At 48.2% G+C, this 25,877-nt stretch overlaps 2 protein-coding genes across 3 annotated transcripts in view; one reads left to right on the top strand and one right to left on the bottom strand.

Annotated features, from left to right (window-relative positions):
* The window catches only part of LOC149372257 (diuretic hormone class 2-like), a 221,422-nt gene that overhangs the window by 28,444 nt on the left and 167,101 nt on the right, over positions 1 to 25,877 (top strand). The gene's annotated exons all lie outside the window — the stretch shown is intronic.
* Positions 8,427 to 10,646, bottom strand: LOC149372259 (uncharacterized). Its single transcript, XM_089581878.1, has one exon. It carries the CDS (start codon positions 10,644 to 10,646, stop codon positions 8,427 to 8,429), a length of 2,220 nt encoding a protein of 739 aa, XP_089438004.1.

The raw sequence follows: 25,877 nt of genomic DNA, 5'->3' as shown, positions 1-25,877 counted from the left end.
GGTGCGTGCAAATGACCACAAATGGGGGGAGGGGGGGGGGGGTTGATTAGGTGCGATTTCGCTGAGCACTACGAGCAGCCCAGCGTCGAGAGTGAAATGTGCACATTGTCGACCTCAAACCAGCACGTATGTGGCAGCGCGGCATCACTGATAGCAGCGAACGTGTTCGAGCGATGTCGTTTTAAGGATGAAAAGCTACATCAAGAATCTTGAATACACAGCGAGAACGAAGACGATCACAAAAGACAAGAAAACGGACGACAACAGCGCTGTCAGCGCTGTGTCGTCCGTTTTCTTGTCTTTTGTGCTCGTCTTCGTTCGCGCTGTTCATTCAAGATGCTTAACCAACTAGCCCGCCAAAACGTGTTAATACAGCAAGAAAACGACATCAAGCGCGCAGCGCACGAGCTCGCGCTGCAGCGTTATTCGGCTGCGAGCTCATATATGCATTGCATCATGTTAGCATTTGCTGAAGGAACAGACGGCGGCTACTACAAGGCAGTCATGACTATGTATACTTGTTTAGCGAGATGCAGTGAACAAAGATTGCAGGAGGCCCACCGTTTCGTGGCATGCTGAAAGACCGGTGCTGGCGCGGCGTGTACCGTCGTGCGCTCGAGCAGTCCCGTATACATGTCTGTTTAGCGCTGCTGCGAATTCATATATTGCAAGTATTTCAACGCGTTGGTGCGCTTAAATCTCGAAGCGTGCAGACCTTACATGAAGTTCAACTTCGTACGCGACTCTCTTCACTTGCGATTGACACCGCGCTGAAACTTCGCCGCTTATTTCTTGAACAGAGTACACGTACTTGGCGTTGCATAATTTCTTCCCTTTACACAGCGTGCCAGCCCTGAAAAAATCTTCGGCGCCCGATATTCGCTGTAGGTCATGGCACAGCACAAGCGAAAGTCGCGGGTCCGTACTGCCAACGCGCTTTCCGAAGCAGACGCCAGAGCCCGGTACTACCCAGCCGAGGGCAGAGGGCGCTCTTTAGCACCTTTTTCGCAGCGCCCCCTGGGCAATGCAAGAGGTACGTGGGGTGATAGAGAGATGTGGGCTACAGGCATTGACAACGTTGTGCCACAAAAACGGCGCTGAAGCCATACGTGGCTCAGTGGTAAGGCGCTCGTCTACCGAGCCGGAGTACCCGGGTTCGAACCCGACCGTGGCGGCCGTGTTTCGATGGAGGCGAAACGCAAGAGGCGCCCGTGTGCTGTGCGATGTCAGTGCACGTTAAAGATCCCCAGGTGGTCGACATTATTCCGGAGACCACTTTCTCTCTTTCTTCTTTCATTCCCTTCCTCCCTTCCCTTACGGTGCGGTTCAGGTGTCCGCTGAGATATGTGAGACAGATACTGCACCATTTCCTTTCCTCAAAAACCAATTTACCAATTTATTTACCATTTAGCCATAGGCCATCGGCGTTCATTGGCGTTGGCGTTAACGTTTTACACTCCCCGCCCCCCAATACGTTGTCTATACAGACTCGCAGGCAGCTCTGCGTGCCTTCCATGACAGAGCCCTCCCTTTCCCTACCCGATCGGCCTTAGACAACACCACCTTGAGTCTAGGTGGTGTTGCCTTAGATGCCGCCCTCTTAGCATTAAGCCCATGACCGGTGACCCTTGGGTGGATCCCTGATAACATGGGCATCCCCGGCAATGGCTCACCAGCTTGCCTGCGAAACTGTGCACCGGGCGCCGGGGATCCCATGGACGAGCCCACCGACGGAGCAGGCGGTCAGGGCTTACAGACACACTGTCGACGAATACTACACGCAGCAAAAATTAGACTTACCACCACCACACCCATCGTTATCGATCCGTGAAGCTCGTATTCTTCGCCGAATACAGTTTAATCTCCTACGTACACCAGCCATACTTTATCTGTACCGGCACACTTCCACACCTCAGTGCCCAAACTGTCCACACACATACGCAGACATAGAACACTGCCTTATACACAATACCACATAGCCTTCCAGTCCCCCGCCTATCCTTTCCCGCCACCCCCACCGTGGCCCATCTGGCTTGCCTCTTGGGACCTGAACCTGTAACGCGCCCTCGTCACCTTGGCCCAGGACCTATTGAACGCCTAACATGAAGGCTGTTAATAAAAAAATAGGAGGCTTATCAAGGTTAAGCCCAGTGGATGCGAAGCATGTCCTTAGCGTTTGGAGGCATCTTGACCGCATACACACCTGGCGCAAAGACGCTGGCGCGGTTGCGGGCACAGAGACACGCGACGGCGGGCGCGCGCCGCCTCATCCCTGGCGTGACGTCACATATCACGTGATGCAGCGATGGTGGCGCCGCCGCCGCGTCGCGCGCGACGGCGCGAACCGAAGCGTGGAGGCCTCCGCCGGGCGACGTCCGACGGCGCGATATGAGGCCCCATCTGCAGCCGGTGTGACGTCATCACGTGACGTCACATCATGTGACCTCACTTCAAGGTCAATGGTGGCCACCGCCGGGAGGCGACCGACGGCGCGATATGAGGCCCCATCTGCAGCCGGTGTGACGTCATCACGTGACGTCATGTCACGTGACCTACTTGAAGGTCACTTGAAGGTCAATGTTGGCCACAGCCGGGCGTCGCGCGAAGGCCCGAAACCTACGTTAATATGCTTCGCATAAAAGCGTCACACCACCACCACCACCACCGATCATTTTAAGGAAAGGAAGTGCGCATAACTGGCTCCTTGGGTTAGTGGAGGCCTGAATCGCGCTTATAGGTACGTGGGGTGATGAGAGAGGATGGATGGATGGAAACAACTTTAGATGTGGGCTGCATGCGTTAGCGCTGACAACGGTGAGCGAACTCTCTCGATCAACCATCAACTGCCACCTGCCAGGGTGGCAGGGTGTGGTGGGGACATTAATGTAGATATAAAGACACACAGGAATTTCTTACCACTTAATCTGGAGAGAGAAAGCATCTTTATTTGAGGAATATTTGTGGAACATGTTAGTGGGCCGCCTAGTCCGGTAGTACACTGGTTATTGCTGCTGCGCTGGCCCTCCCCGCCAGCGAGTGCTGACGGTCAGGATCATCGCTGAGCAGAATAGCCTCCCACTGCTGCTCTGAGGGATTTGGAATGAGGTCAACTATGGGATTAAATTGGCATGCCCACACCATGTGGTAGAGGTTAGCTACCTCTCCACAGTGTGGGCACTGCGGAGAGTATAGTGTAGGGTTCCACTAGTGCAACTTAGCTGGCGTTGGGTATGTGTTGGTTTGTATTCTCCTAAGTTTGTAGTCTCCTCTTCTAACTTACTGAGGGAATTATGTTGTGTTTGGTACTCTTTCCTGGCTGTTCTGTATGGCGATAGATTGTCAGCATACACTGCTAAAGTTAATAGGTCGCGGCACCCTTCATGGTCATCAGGGGGAGGCGCCGGGTATAGAAGAGCTCGGGCATTCATGTGAGCGGCTTCGTTTCCTTTTGGTAGTTCTAGGTGACCGGGAAACCAGATGACTGAGGCTTGGCTTAGTGGATGCCTAGTCAGCATTGGCAACCCTGACCTGTGAATTAATCCGTTATTGAAGTTGCGACCGTCGTTCTGGGAATCAGTGAGCACAGTGGCGTTGGGGTTAGATGCTACAGATAATGCAATAGCTGCCTCCTCTGCGTGAATGGGGTTAGATGTTTTCATCGAGGCGCAGTTCACCATCGATGCTGAAGGCGTTGAGACCACGACGGTCATGACTCCATTCTTTGGTCCTGCTGCGTCCACGTAAAGGGTGTTAGATTGCTTGTCCCATTTCTTCTGCAGGGCTTCCCTCTTGCTTTTCTCCTCTCGATGTTATATGCGGGATGCATATTCCGCGGAATGGGGTGGGGTACACGTTGATGCGTCTCCTCACATCGCGTGGCAGCTCTTCCCTTTCGTCTATCGTATAGGGCAGATTAACATGGATCTTCTCGAGCAGTTCTATGGCGGGTTTTGTGAGTGCGAGCGTATTGAGTTGTGAGAGCCATTAAGCTCCCCGCATCTCTTTGAGTGTATTATGTACTCCTAGAGCCATGAGCTTTGCCGTTGGCGTGGAGTTCAGTAGCCCCAGTGCCGTCTTGTTGGCTTTCCTGATCAGTGTCTCCAACTTTTCAATTTCCGACCTGTAGAGGTTAAGGAATTGCGTCCCGTACATTATCCGAGAGATCACGAAAGCATGCACTAAACGGATGGTGTCCCTTTACTTCATGCCGTAGTGTTTATATCGGATCCGATGTATCATTCGGAGGATTTGCTCGGTGGATGTTGTAAGCTTCTTTATAGTGGTGGTGTTCTGTCACCCCTGCGGGATATACTGCCCTAAGATCTTGACCTCCATGGGTTTCTGTACTGGGTGGTTGTCTATATACACCGTGATGTTCTGTACTAGGTGTGTTATCGGGTTCTTCAGGATGAGCTACCTTTTCCGGCGCACACTGGAGGCCTCTCTCCCTGGCGTACCGGTCCACCGTGACCAATGCTGCTTGAAGACGCTCCTCGATCTCGGCGTCACTCCTAGAGTCGCACCAGAGAGTACTGTCATCCGCATACAATGTGTTTGACGCCGGAAGTTCGGAATGTTGACCTGGGAGATTTCATAGCCAAATTTAACAAGAGGGGTGACAGTAGCGCCCCTTGCGGAGTTCCTCTCTGGCCTCGAGTGCTGGGATCTGATTTTGTTCCACCGAGAACATCCCGTTTCTCTCGCTCGTAACACCTCCCACGTCTGTGACAACCTCGCGAAATACTTGCACGACCTTGTCTTTGAGAAGCAGGCATTGGTGCAGCAAGCCGAGCATGTATCCATCTATTTATCCGACCACAAAGCTCTCTTTATGAAAATAAATCAAGAACTGTTAGTGGAGTGTTTCTTGAATTAATATGTGTGAAAAATAAGTAGTCTGTAATTGTGCATACATGTCTTGCTCTAATTCTTTGCCTCAATCTGTCGAAAAGCTGAAACAGCTGATGAGCTGCGCTCAAATTTCCCCTTAGGAAGTAACGTAATCGTCGGCAATTTTTTACTTTTCGCCCTTCTCTGCAGCTCTCAAGCCTTTAACAGGTCAGTCTGAAGTGAGGTAACTGTAGTCTTGAAGAAGACCGGAGACCTGTTGAAACGTTGACAAGAAATGTGCCTTTGAGAAGCGGCCACTTTATTCAACCTTTCCCTTGCGAAAGCCACCGGCACCTACCTTCGTGACACTTACATACATACATACATACATACATACATACATACATACATACATACATACATATATACATGTATGTATGTATGTATGTATGTATGTATGTATGTATGTATGTATGTATGTATGTATGTATGCATGCATGCATGCATACATGGGTACATACATACATACATTCGTACAAATAAAGCCAACAGTCACCGAAACCAAGGAGCGCAAGGGAAGATTCTCTTTTGTTTCTTATACCTGTGTTATACACAGGTAGGTTCGTATGGCGTCTGAGTAGAATGGTATTCAGACTCGACGGTCTCCAGCGGTGCTACACGGCACTTTCTAAACGCATTCGAAAGTTTCTGCTTGTTTTCGCGTACAACGACGACTTCAGCTGTCACAACGGTCCCACCAGTCCGACAGAGACTCCATCACGATCGACCGCAGCACATCATTGTAGTGTGGCATGTTTTTCGGGCCAACGACCGCGACGAATCCGATCGGCGCACCACGGTCATCCTTCATGTTCTCGGCAGGTCGGCGACTGAGCAAAAACTTCACGTTTAGGAGACGATGGTGTGAATATATATGCGCGCTTGATTTCTACCCCATCCGTATTGGAAATAAGCGAAACGAGCGGCTGCGCTCCACAAGTGGACAGCTATAAAGGCTTGCCAAATTTCGACGACGACAACCTTCCGCGACTGCTAGGCCTAACGACTCCGCAAAGTTCAGTGCATGATTTCTGCTGCTGTGGAGAGCGAATGCACAAGTTTTACCGAATGCAAACTGCCATCGACTGCGGCGTTTACAACAGTGACCTGCAATCGGCTGTCGCTTAGATCGCAAAACGCGCAAACAATGAACCGGTAGCGCCAGTGTGGCAGCGGCCAGTGCCGAGCAATGACAGCGTGGTCCTACGCGATATCAACAACCCGATTATCAAGCGTTTCCCAGGTGGGTGATCGCATCGGCGCTTTCCACAGAATGTCGCGCTGCGCAAACAAGCACGGGTACACCCGGTACAAAAGAGAAGAGATTATTTAACAGAACTAAACCGCAGATTGCGTTTTATGTCATGCAACGAGCATTGCTGTTCGTACGCAGCGATGTAAACAAGACTATGGTGGCAGTCGTCCTCATCGGCGCAATAATTCCTGGGGAATTGTTAAGCTCACGCGGTAAATGTTCAGTGGTGTGTTCTTACCATCCAGCAATCGGCGAGCACGCGAGCTATTTGCTAAACAAGCGGTAGAAAAAAAAAGCGAACAACAGGTATCGAAATGGACATCCAGTCAGCCACAGTCACGCGGCGCGGCTTTGGGCGGGGCGAAGTGACGGCGACGGCTACTGGTAGGCGCTGGCTGTGTTCGCGTTTGGAAGGGATTCTAAAACCTCGAATGTCTCCACGGAGCTCTGTCGACTCGGATGTCAAGTGAACCTAACGCCATACAAACATTTTGTGTAGCAGCGCAGGTTCGGCTGTCGAGTCGAATGGCATTCAGCTGGAAGGCATTCAAAACGCCCTTGTAGCAGGGATATTAGTTCTGGTGTTTATTAATGGTAAACTAATGGTCTAACTGTATCATCGCTGAAAGAAAATTAAGAAAAAGAAGAAAACAAAACACATGCTGCAATACTTGGTCACTGGAGGCAAAATCGGAGGTCGAAAAACTTTCCATTTAGGTCGATTCATTTGCTTATTTTGATTTTCGCTGAAATGTATTAGTTCATCAGTTTTTTCATTCGGCGCTCTTTTTCTATGCCCCTCTTTGTAGCGTCGAGAAAGTCTACAGGCTGCATGAAATATATGGGAAGGAAAAAAATTACCGACGATTACGTTACTTCCTAATGCGAAATTTGAGCGCAGCAAATAAGCTGTTTCACCTTTTCGATAGATTGAGGCAAAGAAATCGAGCAACACATGTATGCGCTATCACAGAATTTTTTTTTTTTTTTCACACGTATTCGCAATTTCGGCTCGGGCGGTGCACATATACAGATCCGCCGCCACCGATCTGGCTCTCTGATTGCCACCGCACAGGGGTTGCATTGGAGGAGGAGCGAAGAAAGGAATTAAGTTCGAGCCGGCGCTTTGACAACCGGAGACTCGCAGGAAGAGGGGGGAGGGGGGCGGCGTGTACACCCAGCGGCAAACGATGGGGGCAGAAGCGCGCGCAGCAAGCGGACAACACGATAAAGGGAGGAGGGAAGAGATAGCAGCGACTGACTGATGCCGCTGACGCCGATAGTGCTGGGGGGATGAAAGGGGGGCGGAGCTGGTTACGAGGCCGACGCCGACGACGACGCGAAACCCAGGAACGGACGCCAAAGAGCTGCGCTCTAAAAGGACAGAGAGCACAGATTACGTGGTATTGAGCAAAACAGAAGGCACCCAGCGACCCGCTAGCAGTTGTTTGCAGCAGTCGAGACCCGCAACAAACTGAGCGCCTACAGCACGTTCTGGGAACTAATGTGCCTAGCTTCTATGAAATTAATAAAATTTAGTTAAGACCCCCTCTCATGGTGCATCATGTGCAACATTCTTGGACAGAAACTAAAAAAGAAATGGAATATTGTGATTTGAAAATATTGAAGGTAATGCTCCGCGCTTCTGATATGTAGCGAAATCTCTTTTTTAGAGTGTTTCTATCGATCACATCGAATAGTTAAGACTGGCATAGAAAACCTTTAGGGAACGCTTCTGATGGCAGCGAAAATGTTAATAGAAAAAAAAAATGCAAGACTGCCGTCGGGTGATTTCCGCACGTATCGATTATATAGTGAAATCTTCCCTTATATGAATAACTTACGTTCCTAAACGGTTTCCCGCTCGAAAAGTCTTCTTACCAGAACTGTTGGGTATGCGCGCACGTTACCTTTCCCTCTGCATGACAGTGGAAGGAAAGATATGTTTGATTACAAAAAAAAACGAAAACAGGGAATGGAATGTGCATTTATTGGGAGAAAATCATAACGATCTGCGATAGTAAAGTGTCACATGAGTAGAATTAATGAGGCAAGCACGAAGATGGGAGACAAAATGATCAATTTCATAGCAGTTTTACAACACATCAACAAAAACTACACAAAACACCAAATAAAAGATCAGCGAGGTGTGAACCATTACACGGGACTATTTTCAGAGCCGCTGATATAAAGCGTACAGAGGAGCTAAGAAAAAAACAACATAAGAATAACCAGTGGGTTTCAAACGAGAAAACTACTAGTCAGTGCTGCTGCTTCAGGGTTAACTGGCTTTCTGCCGCACATCAGGTCGGTCTACAACGTCCACCAGGCGCAAATATCGGCGCAGGTTCAACCAGCAAAGCCATGGAAGTGCATCTAGGCTGGGCCGGCCGTCGGGGCTTTCTTTGCAGACGACGCTGTGCCGAACAACACCGGCGGCTCTCATGAAGCCGTCCATGTCGTCCAAATCACCTAGCCTTTTTCTGATCATGTCCTCAGCTTCTTTTTTACTCACTGACGACAATTCTTGCACTTCGTCGACGAGAATTGGGTTCGAACCGATTAACTCGAGCGCCTCTGCGCAACTTTTGTCGTCTGCGCGGCTGGTAACGATCCACGCGGCGCGGACCAGGAGGCTGGTGTTGCGGGCTAAGATTTCCTGAATGTGGTCTAGGTGTCTGGCTGCCGCTATCAATCGATGCGTCTTCACCGAAAGGATGGTGAAGTTGTTCTTGATAGACTGGGCGAGCGTAGAGAAGAACGCCGGCGAGGGATCGGTGCTCTCCGTGTTGTACGTCAGCGTCCGAAGCCTCTTCTTCGAGCAGACGACTTCGGCGAGAAGACGCGCTGTTCGCCTGCTCCTACACCAGCCCTCAATTTTGAGAACCATGATGCTGGTGTTGCACCAGAGTCCATCGAGCAGAACCAGTGACTCCGTGCGTTTAGCTTCGAACCTCATAGTGAGCTCCCTGAGTGACTTCGCGTCCCGCAGGAACTGAGCAAGAGTGTCAGCGTGCTCGGATTTAATGCAGCCTCCTTCAACGTACACATTCAGGGCTGACAGGCCGTGGAACTTGCTGAGCTGCGTAAACAGGCTGTGCGTTTCATCAGCGGATGCCGCTGCGGCGACTTTCAGGTAGAAGCGTTCAACTCGCGTCCACTTTGATAACTCCTTCCAGTTTTCATCTTTTGTAGCAGAGCTGTAGACCCTCACTCGTGCGCCAGTGTGGGTCTTGTGACACATACGCAGTGTTTCGATGAGGGTGGAATGGCACGGGCTCTCAAAGGACACCTCTTCTATGGATTTGTTTTTCGCCAGCGCGTTGAAGAACACTTTCTGGTCCTCCAATGTGTATACAGATAAAGGGAATCTGAGCCTCCGCAGCGACTTCACATTGCGCAGCATGTGGACAAAGGGCTGCATTGCCCATGGAACCTCGCTGTATGAGGCACCTTCCTTTTCGAATCCTGAGCTCTGCTCACTGTTCGGCTGTGTGAAGACCAGTCCGCAGGAGAGGAGCTCCAGCTGCTGCAGTTTCTTGGCACTGGACAGGGACCTAGCCAGTGCCCAAGCCTCACTGGTGTGGATGATGAAACCATTCAGCTCTAAACTGACCAGCGCCTTCGAGTCCTCCACCGCTCCTGCGACCTCAGCCACGCTCAAGGTGGGCCTTTCGATCCAGCCGAACAGGCGCAACGACTTCAGCGACCGGTTTTCTCTGATAACCTGCGAGAAAAGACTACAATCTTCTTCTTTCAGCCAGCGCACGTCAATGGAAAGGTCTCTGATGGTCGTGTTGTTCCGCAGCGCTGCCGTGATGCCCGACATATTTGGTGGCGCACCAACAAATTCCTCGAGAGCGAGCCGATTCAGCTTTACATTAGTTGCGATCACTGTCCCCAGGGCTGCCATGCCTTTCGTCCAGTCTGCGATGTGGAGGGCGTTACAGGTGATTTCCTCGAGGTACGACAGGCAGCTTATCGCATCCAACAGCTGCTGGAAAGAATCCGAGCACGGGTGTTGCACGCGTAACTGCAGGTTTCTTAGTCTCGAACACTTGGCCACACCGTCGTAAAAAAGAGGGAAGTACCGGTCGAGCTCGAAGACGCCCCATTTTTCCACCCGAATCGCGGTTACGCAGCGATGATTCACCAGCAGCCAATGGAAAAGCAGCGCTGAGCGTTCGGTGCGGCAATCGCGATCCCTGTCTTGTGCCTCATGGGAGCAGATGACGATGAGCTCACCAGGAGTGTGGCATTCATTGATCCGCACGTTGATGTGGCCCAAGACGACATTCCATTGCTTCAGTTGACGCGCCAACTGGCAGCCTTGCGGACTGTCTTGAACGCACTGTGCCTTCAGGTCCGCTCCACTGCTGGACAGTATCGTCTTCAGCTCCTGCAGCCTGGCGCACACTCTGCTTGTGGACACGAACAGGTCCGGGCACAGGTCTTCCACGCTGGTCGCGTACAGCAGCAGATCGGAGTCTTTCTGAGCCATCGTGGGCTGCAAGAAAGCGTGGCGGGTTCGAATCACATTTTCGGTCAGTGTTTTCAACGCTTTTCTTTTTCTTGTTACCAAAGGATTAACAAAGGAGGTTAACCAGGAACAAAGTAACATCTAAAAGATGTGAGCGCACGGTGCATGCCCAAATGTATTTCCATTCCTCCAGAAATCTTTCTTCGGAGAACTCCGTCATTTGACGACACTTGCTCAATACAGGAGGTAATCTAAGGCTCACATCTCGAAAATTCATGCTCCTATCGCAAAGCAACACGTTGCTAGACAAATGCCGCATGTATACAATCACGAGAAACTGACCCGCATATACCAATCGAATGCTACCATTGAATGATTTCTTTTCAACTGAAGAAATTTTATTGCCCCATCTAATAATTCTTGGGAGTTATGGCACGGGGGATAGATAAAGCACCAAGAGCTGAAAATATCGATCACAAGACCGATTATAAATGTGGTTAAAAAGACGGCTGCACAAACTACAGACCGATCGCAATTTTGTGCTGTGTAGCACAAATAATGGAAAAACATATCGCTTGTGGGATGCAGTCGTTTTGTGAAAGATTTTTTCTGCATAATCCGGCCCAAATCTGTTTCACAAAAAACAAAAGCACAACAGTACTCCTGGAAGAATTTTCCGATTATATGCATACAGTGGTAGAAAATAATTATTTGGCTTTAGGTCTTTTCATGGATCTGGCCAAAGCATTTGATACCTTAGATCATGCCCTAATGATAAGCAAGCTAAATATCTTGGGCTTTCGAGGTCAATTCAACAGGTTTTTTGGTAATTACTTTTCCAATCGATTACAGTGTTAGAATTGACAGCGACTATAGTAGCAATAAAAAAATAAAATACGGTTTACGGTTTACGGTTTCACTTCTCCCAAACGTACACCCCTAAAGTAAGCCGAGCGCCAGGCCGGGGGACGCTTGTACCCTTTTGACCGGTGGGTGCCCGGCGGTGGGTTGGTTTCGAACCACCCACCTCCCGCAGGACCAAGACTTTTTAACATATATGTTACTGACCTCAGCAGTTTACCACTCTCTTCAAAAATTTATCAATATGCAGACGATACCACGGTAATTCTTGATACAATGGATTTCGAGCAAGGATGTGTTCGTTTTCAAGACAACATAGATAAAATCATGGACTGGTTTGGTAAAAATTGTATTTTCGTCAACCCTCAGAAAACAAAATTTTTGTTTCAGAAATCCACATAAGCCGGTCACTCTCAGTCGACCTTTATACTTGTACACTTCTACTTGTGGCACTTGTAAATGTTGTAAATGTGTGCCACTAAGACCTGAGTCACAGGTTAAATATTAAGGCCTTTTTTTGGACCAACACTTAACTTGGAATAACCATATCGAGGACTTGCGAAAAAAGTTACAAAATACGGCGGCTTTAGTTTACAGCCTGGAGGAGAAATGTCCTCTTAATTTATGAATTACAATTTATATATAGCATTACTGGAGTCTTTTACGCTAAGGAGTCACTTCATATGGCACATGCTCAGAATACAAATTACAAAAGATTGATACACTAATAAAAAAATAGTAAATAGTATCAGTTACGACACAGACTTACACACGGCCTCCACAAAAGAGTACTCCAAACTAGGCATACTCAAGGTACGCGAAACGTTTCGGTTATCCGTAGTTACGAGGCACTATTTCGCAAGTGATTTCAAAGTACCTGTACATAAAGAAGTCACTCTCAGTAAAATAGAAAGATACATTAAGCCAAGAGTTTTCACAAACTAGAAAAAAAAATCTACAAACTATTATGTCACCGCGCTATTTAACGAACTTAATGACGACCTGCACAATATTGAACAAAGGAAAACAATGGTGAAAAGCATTAGGAGGTGGTGCTCAGAAAACTGGAAGAATGACATTTTTTATGGCTTTGCAGGGGTGAACAGTTCCTATTTGCATACCTCATGTGTCTTGCCTTCTTAGATGTGCTTATCATGCATTACTGGCCTTCTCCCTTTTGTTCTCATTTTTCTCTCTTTTTTTCGCGACGAGCAGGACAGAATCCTGCTATCTAATTATTGCTTTGGATAACAAATTTACTGAAGATGTATCCACCAACTGCCAGGTCAGCCAACAAGCACTTTGTGCTTAGGCTGACCAGCAGACTTATGTGTATGAAAAAGTGGTGAATAAATTGTATTGTATTGTATTTTACCCGGAGTTGGGGTACGGTTTTTCGCGCTCTGGATGGATCGATATAGGCTTCCTATTGCTTCCCCTTTGTATAGCGAAAATTTCTGGAATTTCTACGCTTAGCTTTGCGCTCCGCTACAGGCTCATGGAGGCGCCGGCTGCACATCCGCAGAGGGCCCTTAAAGGGACACTGAGGAGAAATTTAAGTTGGCTTGTATCGATAAAAATACTAGCTCCTAAACACAAAAACACCACTTTTTCTGAAAACAAGGCTCTCGTGAGATAAAAAGGAGCAGGGACTAAAATACAGGTAACGCCGGCACAGGCCAAACTTGCAAGTACAAGCGGGATGATGAAATAGGAGAAAAGACAGCACAGATCTCTGAGGCTGACAAACGTGCATGAAGGTATACGTATTTGATCGATATGGAAGTATATAAGTTTTGTTTTGAAACCACTACTGCACTTTTACCACACGACGAAGAAGGAAAGAAGACAACCTGAATGTTGGAAGTCAAAGAAAAACCTGCAATTGGCGGCGCATTAGGCGGCGGCCTGCTGAGCTTGGGTACGCTCTGGGGTCCTTCGCGGCTATTCGCGCTGTTTGCCCGCATGGTTTCGTTATGCGCCTCGATTTGCAAGGGCGGAGCGCCAGAGGAACCTCAAGTGCCTCACTAAATGCTCTAAATGCATTAAGTTCGTGCAAAGGCACGCAACTGCGACAATGAGAAAGAGCTAGCCAATATTCAACCCGCCTCCACGTTAGAAGACACACCGCTCGGTGTGTTTGCTTCGTCAACGTGCCAAGACGCTGGGCTGCATAAACAGCCCCACGAGGACTGTTACTACACAAAGTAAATATGCCCGCACGTACCAGCCGCTACACATCAGTCGTGACTGTGGCTCGGCGATGACAGCGATGCTGCCGACTCCTCGGCGCTAGGACTCTCTTGCCAGACCCGCCGCCTCAGACCTCAAAAGCATCGCACGCTGTGCGGGGTTGAGGTCGCTAAACGCAGGCAGCAGCTCTTTGAGATAACTTCTTTGTCGGAATCGAGAGCAGGATCAATCGTAACGTTGCTGCAAACGTAAACGAAGCGACGACAGCTCACAGAGGCCTTCAATGTCCGGCCGGCAGTAGTTTTCATTTCGGCTGCGGCTAGGCGGAAGCCTCGTTTCACGGAGTCCTCGTTTCCGTTTGTGCCGCTTTATCCTATTTCTTCATCAGAAAGTCCCCAGTTTGAATCGTAGCGGCAGGGAGAAAAAGGGTTTTAATGATCGAATCCAAATTTCTTAGCAATGAACGTACCTTTCATTGCCGGACAAGGGGCAACAAAGCAACAAAATGCCGAAATATCGAATTTTATTAACAAAAAAATGATAGCGTTGTCATCTGTTCCCCTTTAAAGGGGCTCTGAAGGGGGCTCTAAACGAGTGGCTGCACTTCACAAGTGGACACTTTAACACTCACCAGCTATAAAGGCTTTCCAAATTTCGACGACGACCCTCTTCCGCGATTGCTAGGCCTAACGAGTCGCAAAGTTCGGTGAGTGATTTCGGCAACTGTGGAGAGCGAATGCGTAAGTTTTAGTGAATGCAAATTGCCATCGAGTGTGGCGTGACCTGAAATCGGCTGTCGCTTAGAAGTCAAGACGCGCAAACAATGAACGGGTAGCTCCAGTGTGACTCTGACTGCCTATCAATGACTTAGCGTCGGTCCTACGCGATATCAACAACCCGATTATCAAGCGTTTCCCAAGTGGGTGATCACATCGGCGCTTTCCACAGATTGTCGCACTGGGCAAACAAGCACCGGTACAACCGGTATAAAAGAGAAGAGATTAACAGAACTAAAGCGCAGATTGAGTTTTATGTCATGCAACGAGCATTGGCTGTTCGTATGCAGCGATGTAAAGAAGACTATGAGTGCAGTCGTCCTGATCGGCGCACTCCTGGGGAATTGTGAAGCTCACGCGGTGTGCTATTATCATCAAGCAGTCAGCGAGCACATAAGCTATTTGCTAAACAAGCAGAAGAAAAAAAAAACTAACGGATATCGAAATGTTGAAGAGGAGGAACAACCGCGAACTTGGACGGGACTTAAAGAAAACAGGACGAGCGGTATTTTAAGGAAGTCCACGGAGGAATGGGCCGTTTTCTGATAGCCAGACAAGGTCCTCTGTCCCTGGCTGACGCAACCGCGCCATTCGAAGCAGAGGAGTTTCAACCACTCATGTAGAAGTCGCATCTGACGCCAGTATTCCGCTTTCAATATTTTGGTAATTCTTCTCCAGTGCCCAATTGAAGTGGGAAACGCTCCGAACGCTCGAAATGAACACCCAATCAGCCACAGTCACGCGGCGCGGCTTTAGGTGGGGCCAAGTGACGGCGACGGCTATTGGTCGGTGCTGGCTGTGCTCGCGTTTTGAAGGCATTCCAAAATGTCTCCGCGGAGCCCTGTCGACTCGGATGTCAAGTGAACAGAATGTCATTGAAACACTTTGTGCAGCAGCGTAAGATCGGCAGTCGTGTCGAATGACATTCAGTTGGAAGGCATTCGAAACACCCGTGTGGAAGAGATATTAGTTGCGATGTTGATCACTGGTTAATTAATATTCTAAGTATATTACCACTGAAAGAAAATTGATCAGAAAGCAGCCGAAAAAAAAAACACATTCCGCCGTACTTGGCCGCTGGAGGTAAAATCGTAGGTCGAGAAACGCTCAATTTAGGTCAAGATTTATTTTCTTATTTTCATTTTCTCTCAAATGTATTCGATCATGAGCTTTCTCAATCCAGAGGAGCATTCTTCTTCTTATATGCCCCTTTTTGTAGCGCCGAGAAAGTCTACAAGCTGCATGTGTAATATACGGGGAGAAAAAAGCCAGAGGGCACAGATTACGTGTTATGGAGAAAAACAGAAGGCACCCAGCGACCCACCCGCTGTTATTTGCAGCAGTCGACTCGTAATAAACTGAACGCCTACAGCACGTTGTCGGATATAAAGTGCCCAGCTGCTATGGAATTAAAAAAAAAAAATTAGTTAAGACCCCGTCTCATGGTGCATCATGTGCAACATTCTCGGAAAAAAATTTTGAAAATTAGTATATTGTAAGTTGAAAACATTGAAGGTAATGGTCCGTTCTTCTGATATGTAGCGAAATCTTTCTTTTAGATGGTTTTCATCGATTGCATCGGGGAGTTAAGACCGCCATAGAAAACCATGAGGGAACGCGTTTGCTGATAGCGAAAATGTTAACAGAAAAAAAAATGCAAGACTGCCGACGGGAGATCTGCGGATATATTGATTATTATAGTGAAATCTTCTATTACATGAACAAATGGCGCTCGTAAACGGTTTCCCGCTCAAAAAGGCCTGTTCTATAGAATTGTTGGGCATGTGCGCACTTTATAGTTTTTCCTGTGCATGTACAGTGGAAGGAAAGATGCTTGATTCCAAAAAAAGAAATGAAAGCAGGGAATGGAATGCTCATTTATTAGGAGAAAATCATAACGATCTGCGATGGTAAAGCGTCCCAAGAATAAATTAATGCGGCAAGCACGAAAAGTGGAAACAAAAAGATCACTGTCATAGCAGTTCCACAACACAAAAACTACACAAAACAGAAAATAAAAGATGAGTGAGAAGTGAACCACTACACGCGACTTTTCTCAGAGCCGGTGATACAGAGCACACGGAGGAGCTAGGAAAAAAACAACAACATAAGAATGAACAATTTAAAAAAGGCGACAGACTCAGTGGGTTTCAAACGCGAAAACTACTAGTCACTGCTGCTGCTTCCGAGTTGACTGGCTTTCTGCCGCACATCAGGTCGGTCTACAATGTCCACCAGGCGCAAATATCGGCGCAGGTGCAACCAGCAAAGCCACGGAAGTGCATCTAGGCCGGGCCGGCCGTCGGGGCTTTCTTCGCAGACGACGCTGTACCGGACAACACCGGCGGCCCTCATGAAGCCGTCCATGTCGTCCAAATCACCTAGCCTTTTTTTGATCATGTCCTCAGCTTCTTTTTCATCCACTGACGACATTTCTTGGACTTTGTCGACGAGAATTGGGTTCAAACCGATTAACTCGAGCGCTTCTGCGCAACTTTTGTCGTCTTCGCGGCTGGTAACGATCCGACCGGCGCGGACAAGGAGGCTGGAGTTACGGGCTACCACTTCCTGAATGTGGTCTAGGTGTCTGGCTGCCGCGATCAATCGAAACGTCTTCACCGATAGGATGCTGAAGTTGTTCTTGATAGACTGGGCGAGCGTAGAGAAGAACGCCGGCGAGGGATAGGTGCTCTCCATGTTGTACGTGAGCGTCCGAAGCCTCTTCTTCGAGCAGACGACTTCGGCGAGAAGACGCGCTGTTCGCCTGCTCTTACACCAGTCCTCAATTTTGAGAACCATGATGCTGGTGTTGCGCCGGAGTCCATCGAGCAGAACCAGTGACTCCGTGCGTTTCGCTTCGAGTCTCATAGCAAGCTCGGTCACTGACTTTGTGTCCCGCAGGAAGTGAGCAAGAATTTCAGCGTGCTCGGATTTAATGCAGGCTCCTTCAACACGCACATTCAGGACTGACAGGCCGTGGAAATTGGTGAGCTGCGTAAACAGGCCGTGCGTTTCATCAGCGGATTCTCCTGCGGCGACGTGCAGGTGGAAGCGCTTAACTAGCGTCCACTCGGATAACTCCTGCCATTGGTCGTCTTCTGTAACAAGGTTGTGAATCTTCAGTCGTTCGGCAGTGTCGGTTTTGTAGGCCATACGCAGCGTGTCCATGAGGGTGAAATGGCATGAGCTCTCGAAGCATACCTGTTCTATGGATGTGTTTTTCGCCAACGCGTTGAAGAACACTTGCTGGTCCTCCAATGTGTATACAGATAAAGGGAATTTGAGCCTCCGCAGTGACTCCACATTACGCAGTATGTGGACAAAGGGCTGCATTGCCCATGAAACCTCGCTGTATGAGTCACCTTCCTTTTCGAATCCTGAGCTCTGCACACTGCTCGGCTCTGTGAAGACCAGTGTGCAGGAAATGAGCTTCAGCTTCTGCAGTTTCTTGGCAGTGGACAGGGACCTCGCCAGTGCCCAAGCCTCACTGGTGTCGATGACAAAACCATTCAGCTGTAAACTGACCAGCGTGTTCGAGTCCTCCACCGCTCCTGCGACATCAGCCACGCTCAAGGTGGGCCTTTCGATCCAGCCGAACAGGCGCAACGACTTCAGCGAGCGGTTTTCTCTGATAACCTGCGAGAAAAGACTACAATCTTCTTCTTTCAGCCAGCGCACGTCAATGGAAAGGTCTCTGATGGTCGTGTTGTTCCGCAGCGCTGCCGTGATGCCCGACATATTTGGGGGTGCACCAACAAATTCCTCGAGCGCGAGCTGATTCAGCTTTGCATTTGTCGCGATCACTGTCCCCAGGGCTGTCATGCCTTTCGACCAGTCTGCGATGTGGAGGGCGTTACAGGTGAATTCCTCGAGGTACGACAGGCAGCTTATTGCATCCAACAGCTCCTGGCAACATTCCGAGCACGGGTGTTGCACGAGTAACTGCACGTTTCTTAGGCTCGAGCACTTGGCCACACCGTCGTAAAAAAGGGGGAAATACCAGTGGAGCTCGAAGACGCCCCATTTTTCCACTCGAATCGCGGTTACGCAGCGATGATTCACCAGCAGCCAATGGAAAAGCAGCGCTGAGCGTTCGATGCGGCAATCGCGATCCCTGGCTAGTGCCTGGTGGGAGCAGATGACGATGAGCTCACCAGGAGTGTGGCGTTCATTGAGCCGAACGTTGATATGGCCCAAGACGACATTCCATTGTTCCAGTTGACGCGCCAACTGGCAGCCATGCGGACTGTCTTGAACGAACTGCGCCTTCAGGTCCGCTCCGCTGCTGGACAGTATCGTCTTCAGCTCCTGCAGCCTGGCGCACACTCTGCTTGTGGACACGAACAGGTCCGGGCACAGATCTTCCACGCAGGTTGCGTACAGCAGCAGATCGCAGTCTTTCTGAGCCATCGTCGGCTGCAAGAAAGCGTGGCGCGTTCGAATCATATTTCAAAACAGCGAACTTCTTTTTCTCTTCTTTTTTTTTTTCACGAAAGGATTAACAAAGTTTAACCAATAACTATGTAACATCTACAAAATGTGAGTGGACGGCGTATGCCCAAACGTATTTCCATTTCTCTGCAAATCTTTCTTCGGAAAACTCCGTCGTTTGCCGACTCTGGCTCAATGCAGGATGCAGTTGAAGGCAGGCAAATCGAAAATTCGAGCTCCTATCAAAATAACACGCTGTCACACAAATGCCGCATTTATAGTAACACGAAAAACTTACCCGCATATACCACTCGAATGCTACCACTGAATGATTTTTTCAGTTGAAGAAATTTATTGCCCCATCTAATAATTCTTGGGAGTTATGGCCCACTTTTACCCGGTGTTGGGGTACGGTTTTATGCGTTGCATATTGCAATCACTCAGTTCCGCCCTTGGGCGCGGCCGGGCAGCCACCATTGACCTTGAGCGCAAACGCGTGACGTGACGTCACGACAGCCGGAGGAAAAGCTGGGCCCCAACTCGCGCGGTCGCGCTTCGGCCGCAGCCACCACCTGACTCCCGCTCTTCCCGCTAGGGGCGCTGCGCCGGCGCATGACGTTGACAGTCATGCTGTGCGGACGTAGGTTTAGGTGCTCTTCGGATCACGCGTGGAGACCGGGACCGGACCGACTGCGAAAGCGACTGCGTAAAATATATGAGTACTTTCCTTTAATAGTTTTAAAAGTGCGTTTAGTTTTTTTAGGCTATTAGGGGAAGTGCAGGTTAAGGAATAGAATTTAGGTCAGTGACCTATATTCGGCCGGGACTATTCGGCCGACAGATTTTTTTTCAGTGTTTTTTTGTGCGTTATCCTTTAGAGAGATACGCATTTTTTCTAGGTGATCGATCGGCATTTGCGGTAGGCAGAATTTTATTTTATTTGTACGCGTGTTTTCACGTGTGTTTGTCTTGAGCCTGTAGTTATCTTAGCATTTGGTGGAAGCAATAATCGAATGTTGCTAAGATGGTTAAGCTACTGAAGGTTAGTTGTACAGAGTGTGAGGCGTCGGTGAATTTAAAAGAAATGCGGTTCGATTCGGTGGAGGAGGCCGGAGGCGCAGATTTTATGTGCAAGTTCTGCGTATTAGGTGCACGCCTGGACAGGGCTGAACAGGCGAACAGCGAACTAGTGCTAAGGATGGATGCTCTAGAAACAGAGTTACAGATAGAGAGGGCAGAGAAGCGCAAGCTTCAAGAACAGCTTTGTCAGTCGGAGTCAAAAACGGCTGACACCGCCATTGGAAGCCACAATGGCGGGCATTCCAGCGCCAGCCACGTGGATGGGGCTTGCTCTGGCATGGACAGCGAGAAGCCATTAGGTCAGACATGTTCAGGCAGGAACAGCTACGCACAGGTGGCAGCTGGGAAGTCGAGAGGCGATGCTGAGAAGGGCTACGAGCTAATTCCAGGAAATTAGGCCACAGTCGCTGATAAGAGGCAGCAAGATCCGGAAGTTAGGAGGGAGGGGCAGAGCACCCTAGTGCTTATCGCTGGTGACTCAAACATGGGGCGCTGCAAAAGAGCTATTCTGGACCGGGTGAAGGGTGATAGGCGGGTAGCAGTCGGGGTGTTTCCAGAAAAGACAATGGACGATGTTCTGAGAGCGACTAGAAGTGAACTTTCCTAGAAGGCTGCAAGGCGTAACTTGGTAGTGGTAGCGGCGGGGCTAAATGATGTCCTGAATGGTAACGCCTCACAAGTAGGGAAAAAATTAGCTGAGGGAGTTGACGGTATAAGGGCGATAGCACAGCAAAGCAGATCGTGGTGTGTACAGTGCCGGAGGTACAAGGAAGGAATGTAGAGGTTGCTAAAGACGTTGTGAATCTTAATCGAGAGATAAGGCAGTTAGGCCTCGAGAAAGGCTTTGAGGTGGTAGACATAAACAAGGAAGTGCACAGAGCAGGTTCGGGCAGAGACTTTGGACGAGATGGCATCCATTTCAGTGGAAGAGTAGGAGAAGAGATAGGCTGGCGCCTGGGAGGCCGAGCGGTAGCTTTTTTAGGGGGTCCGCGGTGGCTCAGGGCGTAGGGGTCGGTAGAAGCGATGTAGTAAATGTAACAATGGCGTCTGAGCCCAACAAAATGGCTACTAGGAGGCCCAGAAAGGAAACTACGAGAAAGAAATTTAACGCCAGGATCAGTTACATAAACATGCAAGGGGGTAGAAAGAGAGCGAAATGGCTAGAAATAGAACGGCAGTTAAAGGACGAAGCAGTAGGTGTGTACGCTCTATGCGAGACACATCTGAGGGATCTAGAAGGTCCACCTTTAATCGATGGCTATATCTGGGAAGAGTGCAACAGAACAACAACAGAGAAGGGAGGAGGAGTAGGTATGCTGATACAGCAAGGAACAAATTGGCAAAGAATAAAATCAACTTGCAAACAACATGTCTGGGTATCAGGTACAATTGCTGGCAAAAGGACATGGCTAGGGGTAGTTTATTTAAGGACCGGGGACAAATGCAGGCAAGAAAACAAGGATCTAGTTAAGTGCCTCAATGACGATATAAAGCAGATTGGAGACGGTGTCGATATTATTTTGCTTGGAGACATGAACGGCCACATCGAGGATCTGGATGGATACACAGATTGTAACGGGAAGTTAATGCTAGACTTGTGTGAGCGGCACAACCTAGTTATTGTCAACAGAGAAACTAAATGTGAGGGACAAATCACGTGGGAATCCCGTAACAGGCAAACAACCATTGACTACTGTCTAATGTCGCAGGGCATCTATAGCAAGTTTGCAATAATAGAAATAGACGAAGAGGGGAAGTACAGCCTAGGAAGTGATCATAAACGTATTAGTCTATAGTTGGGAGCCCTAGTCAAAGGAAATGCAGCGAAGTCAAAAAGACAACGCAAAATTAAACGATGAACAAATAGCGCTAATATCAGCCGAAATAGAAGAAGTAATCGACAAACGCCCCATGGAAAAGTGGGATTATAATCAGTTAGAAGTGCTAATCGCTACAAAAATGAAACAAGTGAAAGGAGTAAACCGCTGGAGAGGAAAGAGGAAGCCACGAAGCTGGTGTAATATGGAAATTAAGGAGGCCATCGAACAACGACGGGTGGCTTCAAGGAAACACAGAGAAGCAAAGAAGGCGCAGTTATCTGAAGAGGGAATAGGCGAAAAATGGGAATCTTATCGACAAAAGAAACAGCAAGTTCCGGTCCTAGTCCAGACTAAAATGAAACAGTCCTCTGATAAATGGCTGGCTGAAGTTCGCGAGGCAAATAAAGGGGGCCAAGAAAATTCTGAAACCATATAAGCTGGCTGGGAAAAACAAATCAAAGAACGCAGGAACAGATTATAGATGCTGAGGGAAAAGGTTTAGAGGGAGACGATGCTGTGAACTACATTACGTCATTTATAGCTGCGTCTTTTAGCAACGACAATGGGGTAATCTCCCCAAGTGAGGCGGCAACACAGGGCAGCACAATAGAGAACAGCTTAGAACTGACTAGTCTTAACTGGGAAAAGGCGGAAGCGAATATTCCTAAAACCACATCCGCAGGGATAGACGAAATTCCAATTAAGCTGATTAATGAACTTGGCCCAAGAAGCAAGGAAGCGCTGATAAAAGCATTGGAGACAGTCATAACAAATCAGCAAATTCCGCACAGCTGGAGACAGAGTAAAATGAATTTTATTTATAAAGGGAAAGGAGATAAGATGAACATCAAATACTACCGTCCGATTACGATAACGTCTGTTATGTACAGGCTGGCAATGCAGGCGGTGAAATTAAAAATGCAGGCATGGGTAGAAGGTAATCGGATACTCAGAGAGCTCCAGAATGGGTTCAGAAGGGGTAGGTGTTTAGATGATAGCCTGTTCGTGCTTACCCAATGCATAGAAATAGCTGAGGCGGAAAACAGACCTCTGTTTTTAGCCTTTCTGGACATAAGCGGTGCATACGATAACGTGAACAGGGAACTCCTGTGGAGCATATTGAAAGATTTAGGAATCGGTCATGAGGTAATTGATTTTCTACAGGAAATCTACCGAGATAATGAAGTTGAAATTACATGGGAAGGGAAAAAAGTCGCACAACTGTGGGGGTTCACAAAGAATTAAGGCAAGGTTGTCCTTTATCACCGCTGCTGTTCATGCTTTACGTGATAAATATGGAAAGAAGGCTAGAAGAAAGTAATCTAGGTTATAATCTGTCGTACAGATTAGGCGGAAAAGTAGTTGAGCAGCGACTCCTGGGTTTAATGTATGCGGACGATATTGTACTGTTAGCAGATTGCCAGGAAGATTTACAAACTTTGGTTAATTGCTGTGGAGACGAAGGAGACGCTCTAGGATTCAGTTTTAGCGCAACTAAATCAGGTGTGATGATTTTTAACGATACAACTGACCAGGTGCTTACAATACAAGGCCACGAAATACCCAAAGTGGCCGAATACAAATACCTCGGGATATGGCTAAACGAAGGGCAGATATACACGGAAAAGCACAAACCGGCTCTTAGGGCAAAAGGACGAAGAGACGCCGGGATAATGAAACATAGGGCATTATGGGGGTACAACAAATATGAAGTACTAAGAGGTATTTGGAAAGGAATAATGGTGCCGGAACTTACTTTCGGCAATGCGGTTCTGTGCTTAAGGGCAGAAGTTCAGTCGTGATTAGATGTAAATCAGAGAGCTGTTGGAAGATTAGCACTAGGTGCCCACGGCAAAACCACAAACGAGGCGGTACAAGGGGATATGGGCTGGGCATCGTTCGATGCACGGGAAGCTAAGAGTAAAATACTATATGAAGAACGCCTGAGGAAATGGGACGATAACAGGTGGGCAGCTAAGGTATTTAAATATTTATACAGAAAGAGCGTTGACTCACAGTGGCGGAAAAGAACTAGAAAACTAACCAGTAAGTATGCAGGTCATGAGGACGGAGAAAGAAAGAGCATTAAACGACAGGTTAAAAACGCAGAAGTTAAAAATTGGATGAATTCAACGGAAAAGAAACATAGTGTAGAACTATATCGATACTGGAAAAGGCAGATCAGGAAAGAATTTTTCTATGATAACTCAAGAAGCAGTGCCTCTACTTTTTGAAGCTAGGTCAGGGTGTCTTAGAACGCGCAGCTACAAAAAGAAATTTAACGAAGAAAATGGCACATGTGCAGTGTGTGGTAGATCTGTGGAAACAATTGAACACCTCATAATCAAATGTGGCAGTATCCATCCGGATGTCGATGCAGGCGCAGTCACTCTTCCTGAGGCCCTAGGGTTTAAAGATAACAATGGTCATGTAAATAAATCTGCAGTGGAAGTTAGCAAAAAGCGATTGGAGGATTGGTGGCTGAAAAGCAGCGATGGGGCATAAGGTTAGAATTGTAGGAGACTGTAGGTAAAGATGATGGTGATTCTTAATGAGAATTGCCAACACAGTAAACAAAAAAAAATAGTAAAGATAGAAAAGCTGAGCATGGTGGCAATTGCCACCACCCCGTTTCAAAGGGGGCGCTCCTATTCATCAATCCATCCATCCATACGTCACGGAGGAAAAGCTGGGCTCCAACTCGCGTGGTCGCGCGCCGCCGCAGCCACCTCCTGACTCCCGCTCCTTCCGCTAGGGGCGCTGCGCCGGCGCGTGACGTCTTGCCGAGAAAATCGAGTGCTGACAAGCAATACCTCGCCCTCAAAAAAAAAAAAAGACCGCGCAATATGCAACGCATTCTTGGTTTAACCAAGCTAAGCCTGGGCATCTTTTTCACACTCGGGATGGATGGAGGATACAGGCTTGCCTTTCTTTCCCCTTTGTACAGAGTAAATCTCTATGGAATTTCTACGCTTAGCATTGCGCTCCGCTACAGGCTCATGGAGGCGCCGGCTGCACATCCGCAGAGGGCCCTTAAAAGGACACTGAGGAGAAATTTAAGTTAGCTTGTATCGATATAATACTAGCTCCTAAACACAAAAACACCACTTTTTCTGAAAACAAGGCTCTCGTGCGATAAAAAGGAGCATGGACTAAAATACAGGTAACGCCGGCACAGGCCAAACTTGCAAGTACAAGCGTGATGACGAAATAGGAGAAAAGACATCACAGATCTCTGAGGCTGACAAACGTGCATGAATGTATAAGTATTTGATCGATATGGAAGTATATGAGTTTTGTTTTGAAACCACTGCTGCACTTTTACCACACGACGAAGAAGGAAAAAAGACAACCTGAATGTTGGAAGTCAAAGAAAAACTTGCAATCGGCGGCGCTTTAGGCGGCGGCCTGCTGAGCTTGGGTTCGTTCTGGGGTCCTTCGCGGCTTTCCGCTCTGCCGTTTGCCCGCATGGTTTCGTTATGCGCCTCGATTTACAAGGACAGAGCAGCACAGGACCCCTAAGTACCTCACTAAGTTCTCTTAGTTCACTAAGTTTGTGCAAAGGCACGCTGGTGGTGACCGTCGGGGCATCAGTTTTTTTTTTTTTTCAAAAAAGAATACAGTGGAGGGTGATTGACTCATCTCCCATCGCGCTAACCTCTTCATCAGCAGAGCAGAAAGTGAAAACGGGGTCTGTGAACCAGGGTTTTTGGTTGGACGACATGTCCCTGTAAGTCAGCATTCCTGCACTTTTCACAGCTGTCCATTCCTAATGAAGTGAAGAAAAAAAGTATACGACAATAGCACATTTGCGGTAATGTGGATGGGGAGCGCTTGCAGGCTGTCCGTTGCGCTTTTCCAAATAATTATTTTCAAATTATACTTTGTGGATTTATTAATTAGGCAGTCCATCTGATGAGAAGGAAATACCGCGTATAAAAGGCGAGGACCGAAGGAGCGTCCGATTTGTCCTCGCTTTTTTGTTTGTTTTAAAGCTACATTCTTCATACAAGTATTAAGCACCACAACGGCAGACACATGAATTTTAGGATACTGGCGTCTTTTATGGGTGGCTTCTATTCGGCGAGCCC

Source organism: Amblyomma mixtum, chromosome 1, assembly GCF_055824585.1.
Source record: "Amblyomma mixtum isolate Tamu chromosome 1, ASM5582458v1, whole genome shotgun sequence".
Taxonomy (NCBI): domain Eukaryota; kingdom Metazoa; phylum Arthropoda; class Arachnida; order Ixodida; family Ixodidae; genus Amblyomma; species Amblyomma mixtum.
The sequence above is the reverse complement of the archived record's forward strand: the minus strand, read 5'-3'. Positions and strand labels throughout refer to the sequence as shown.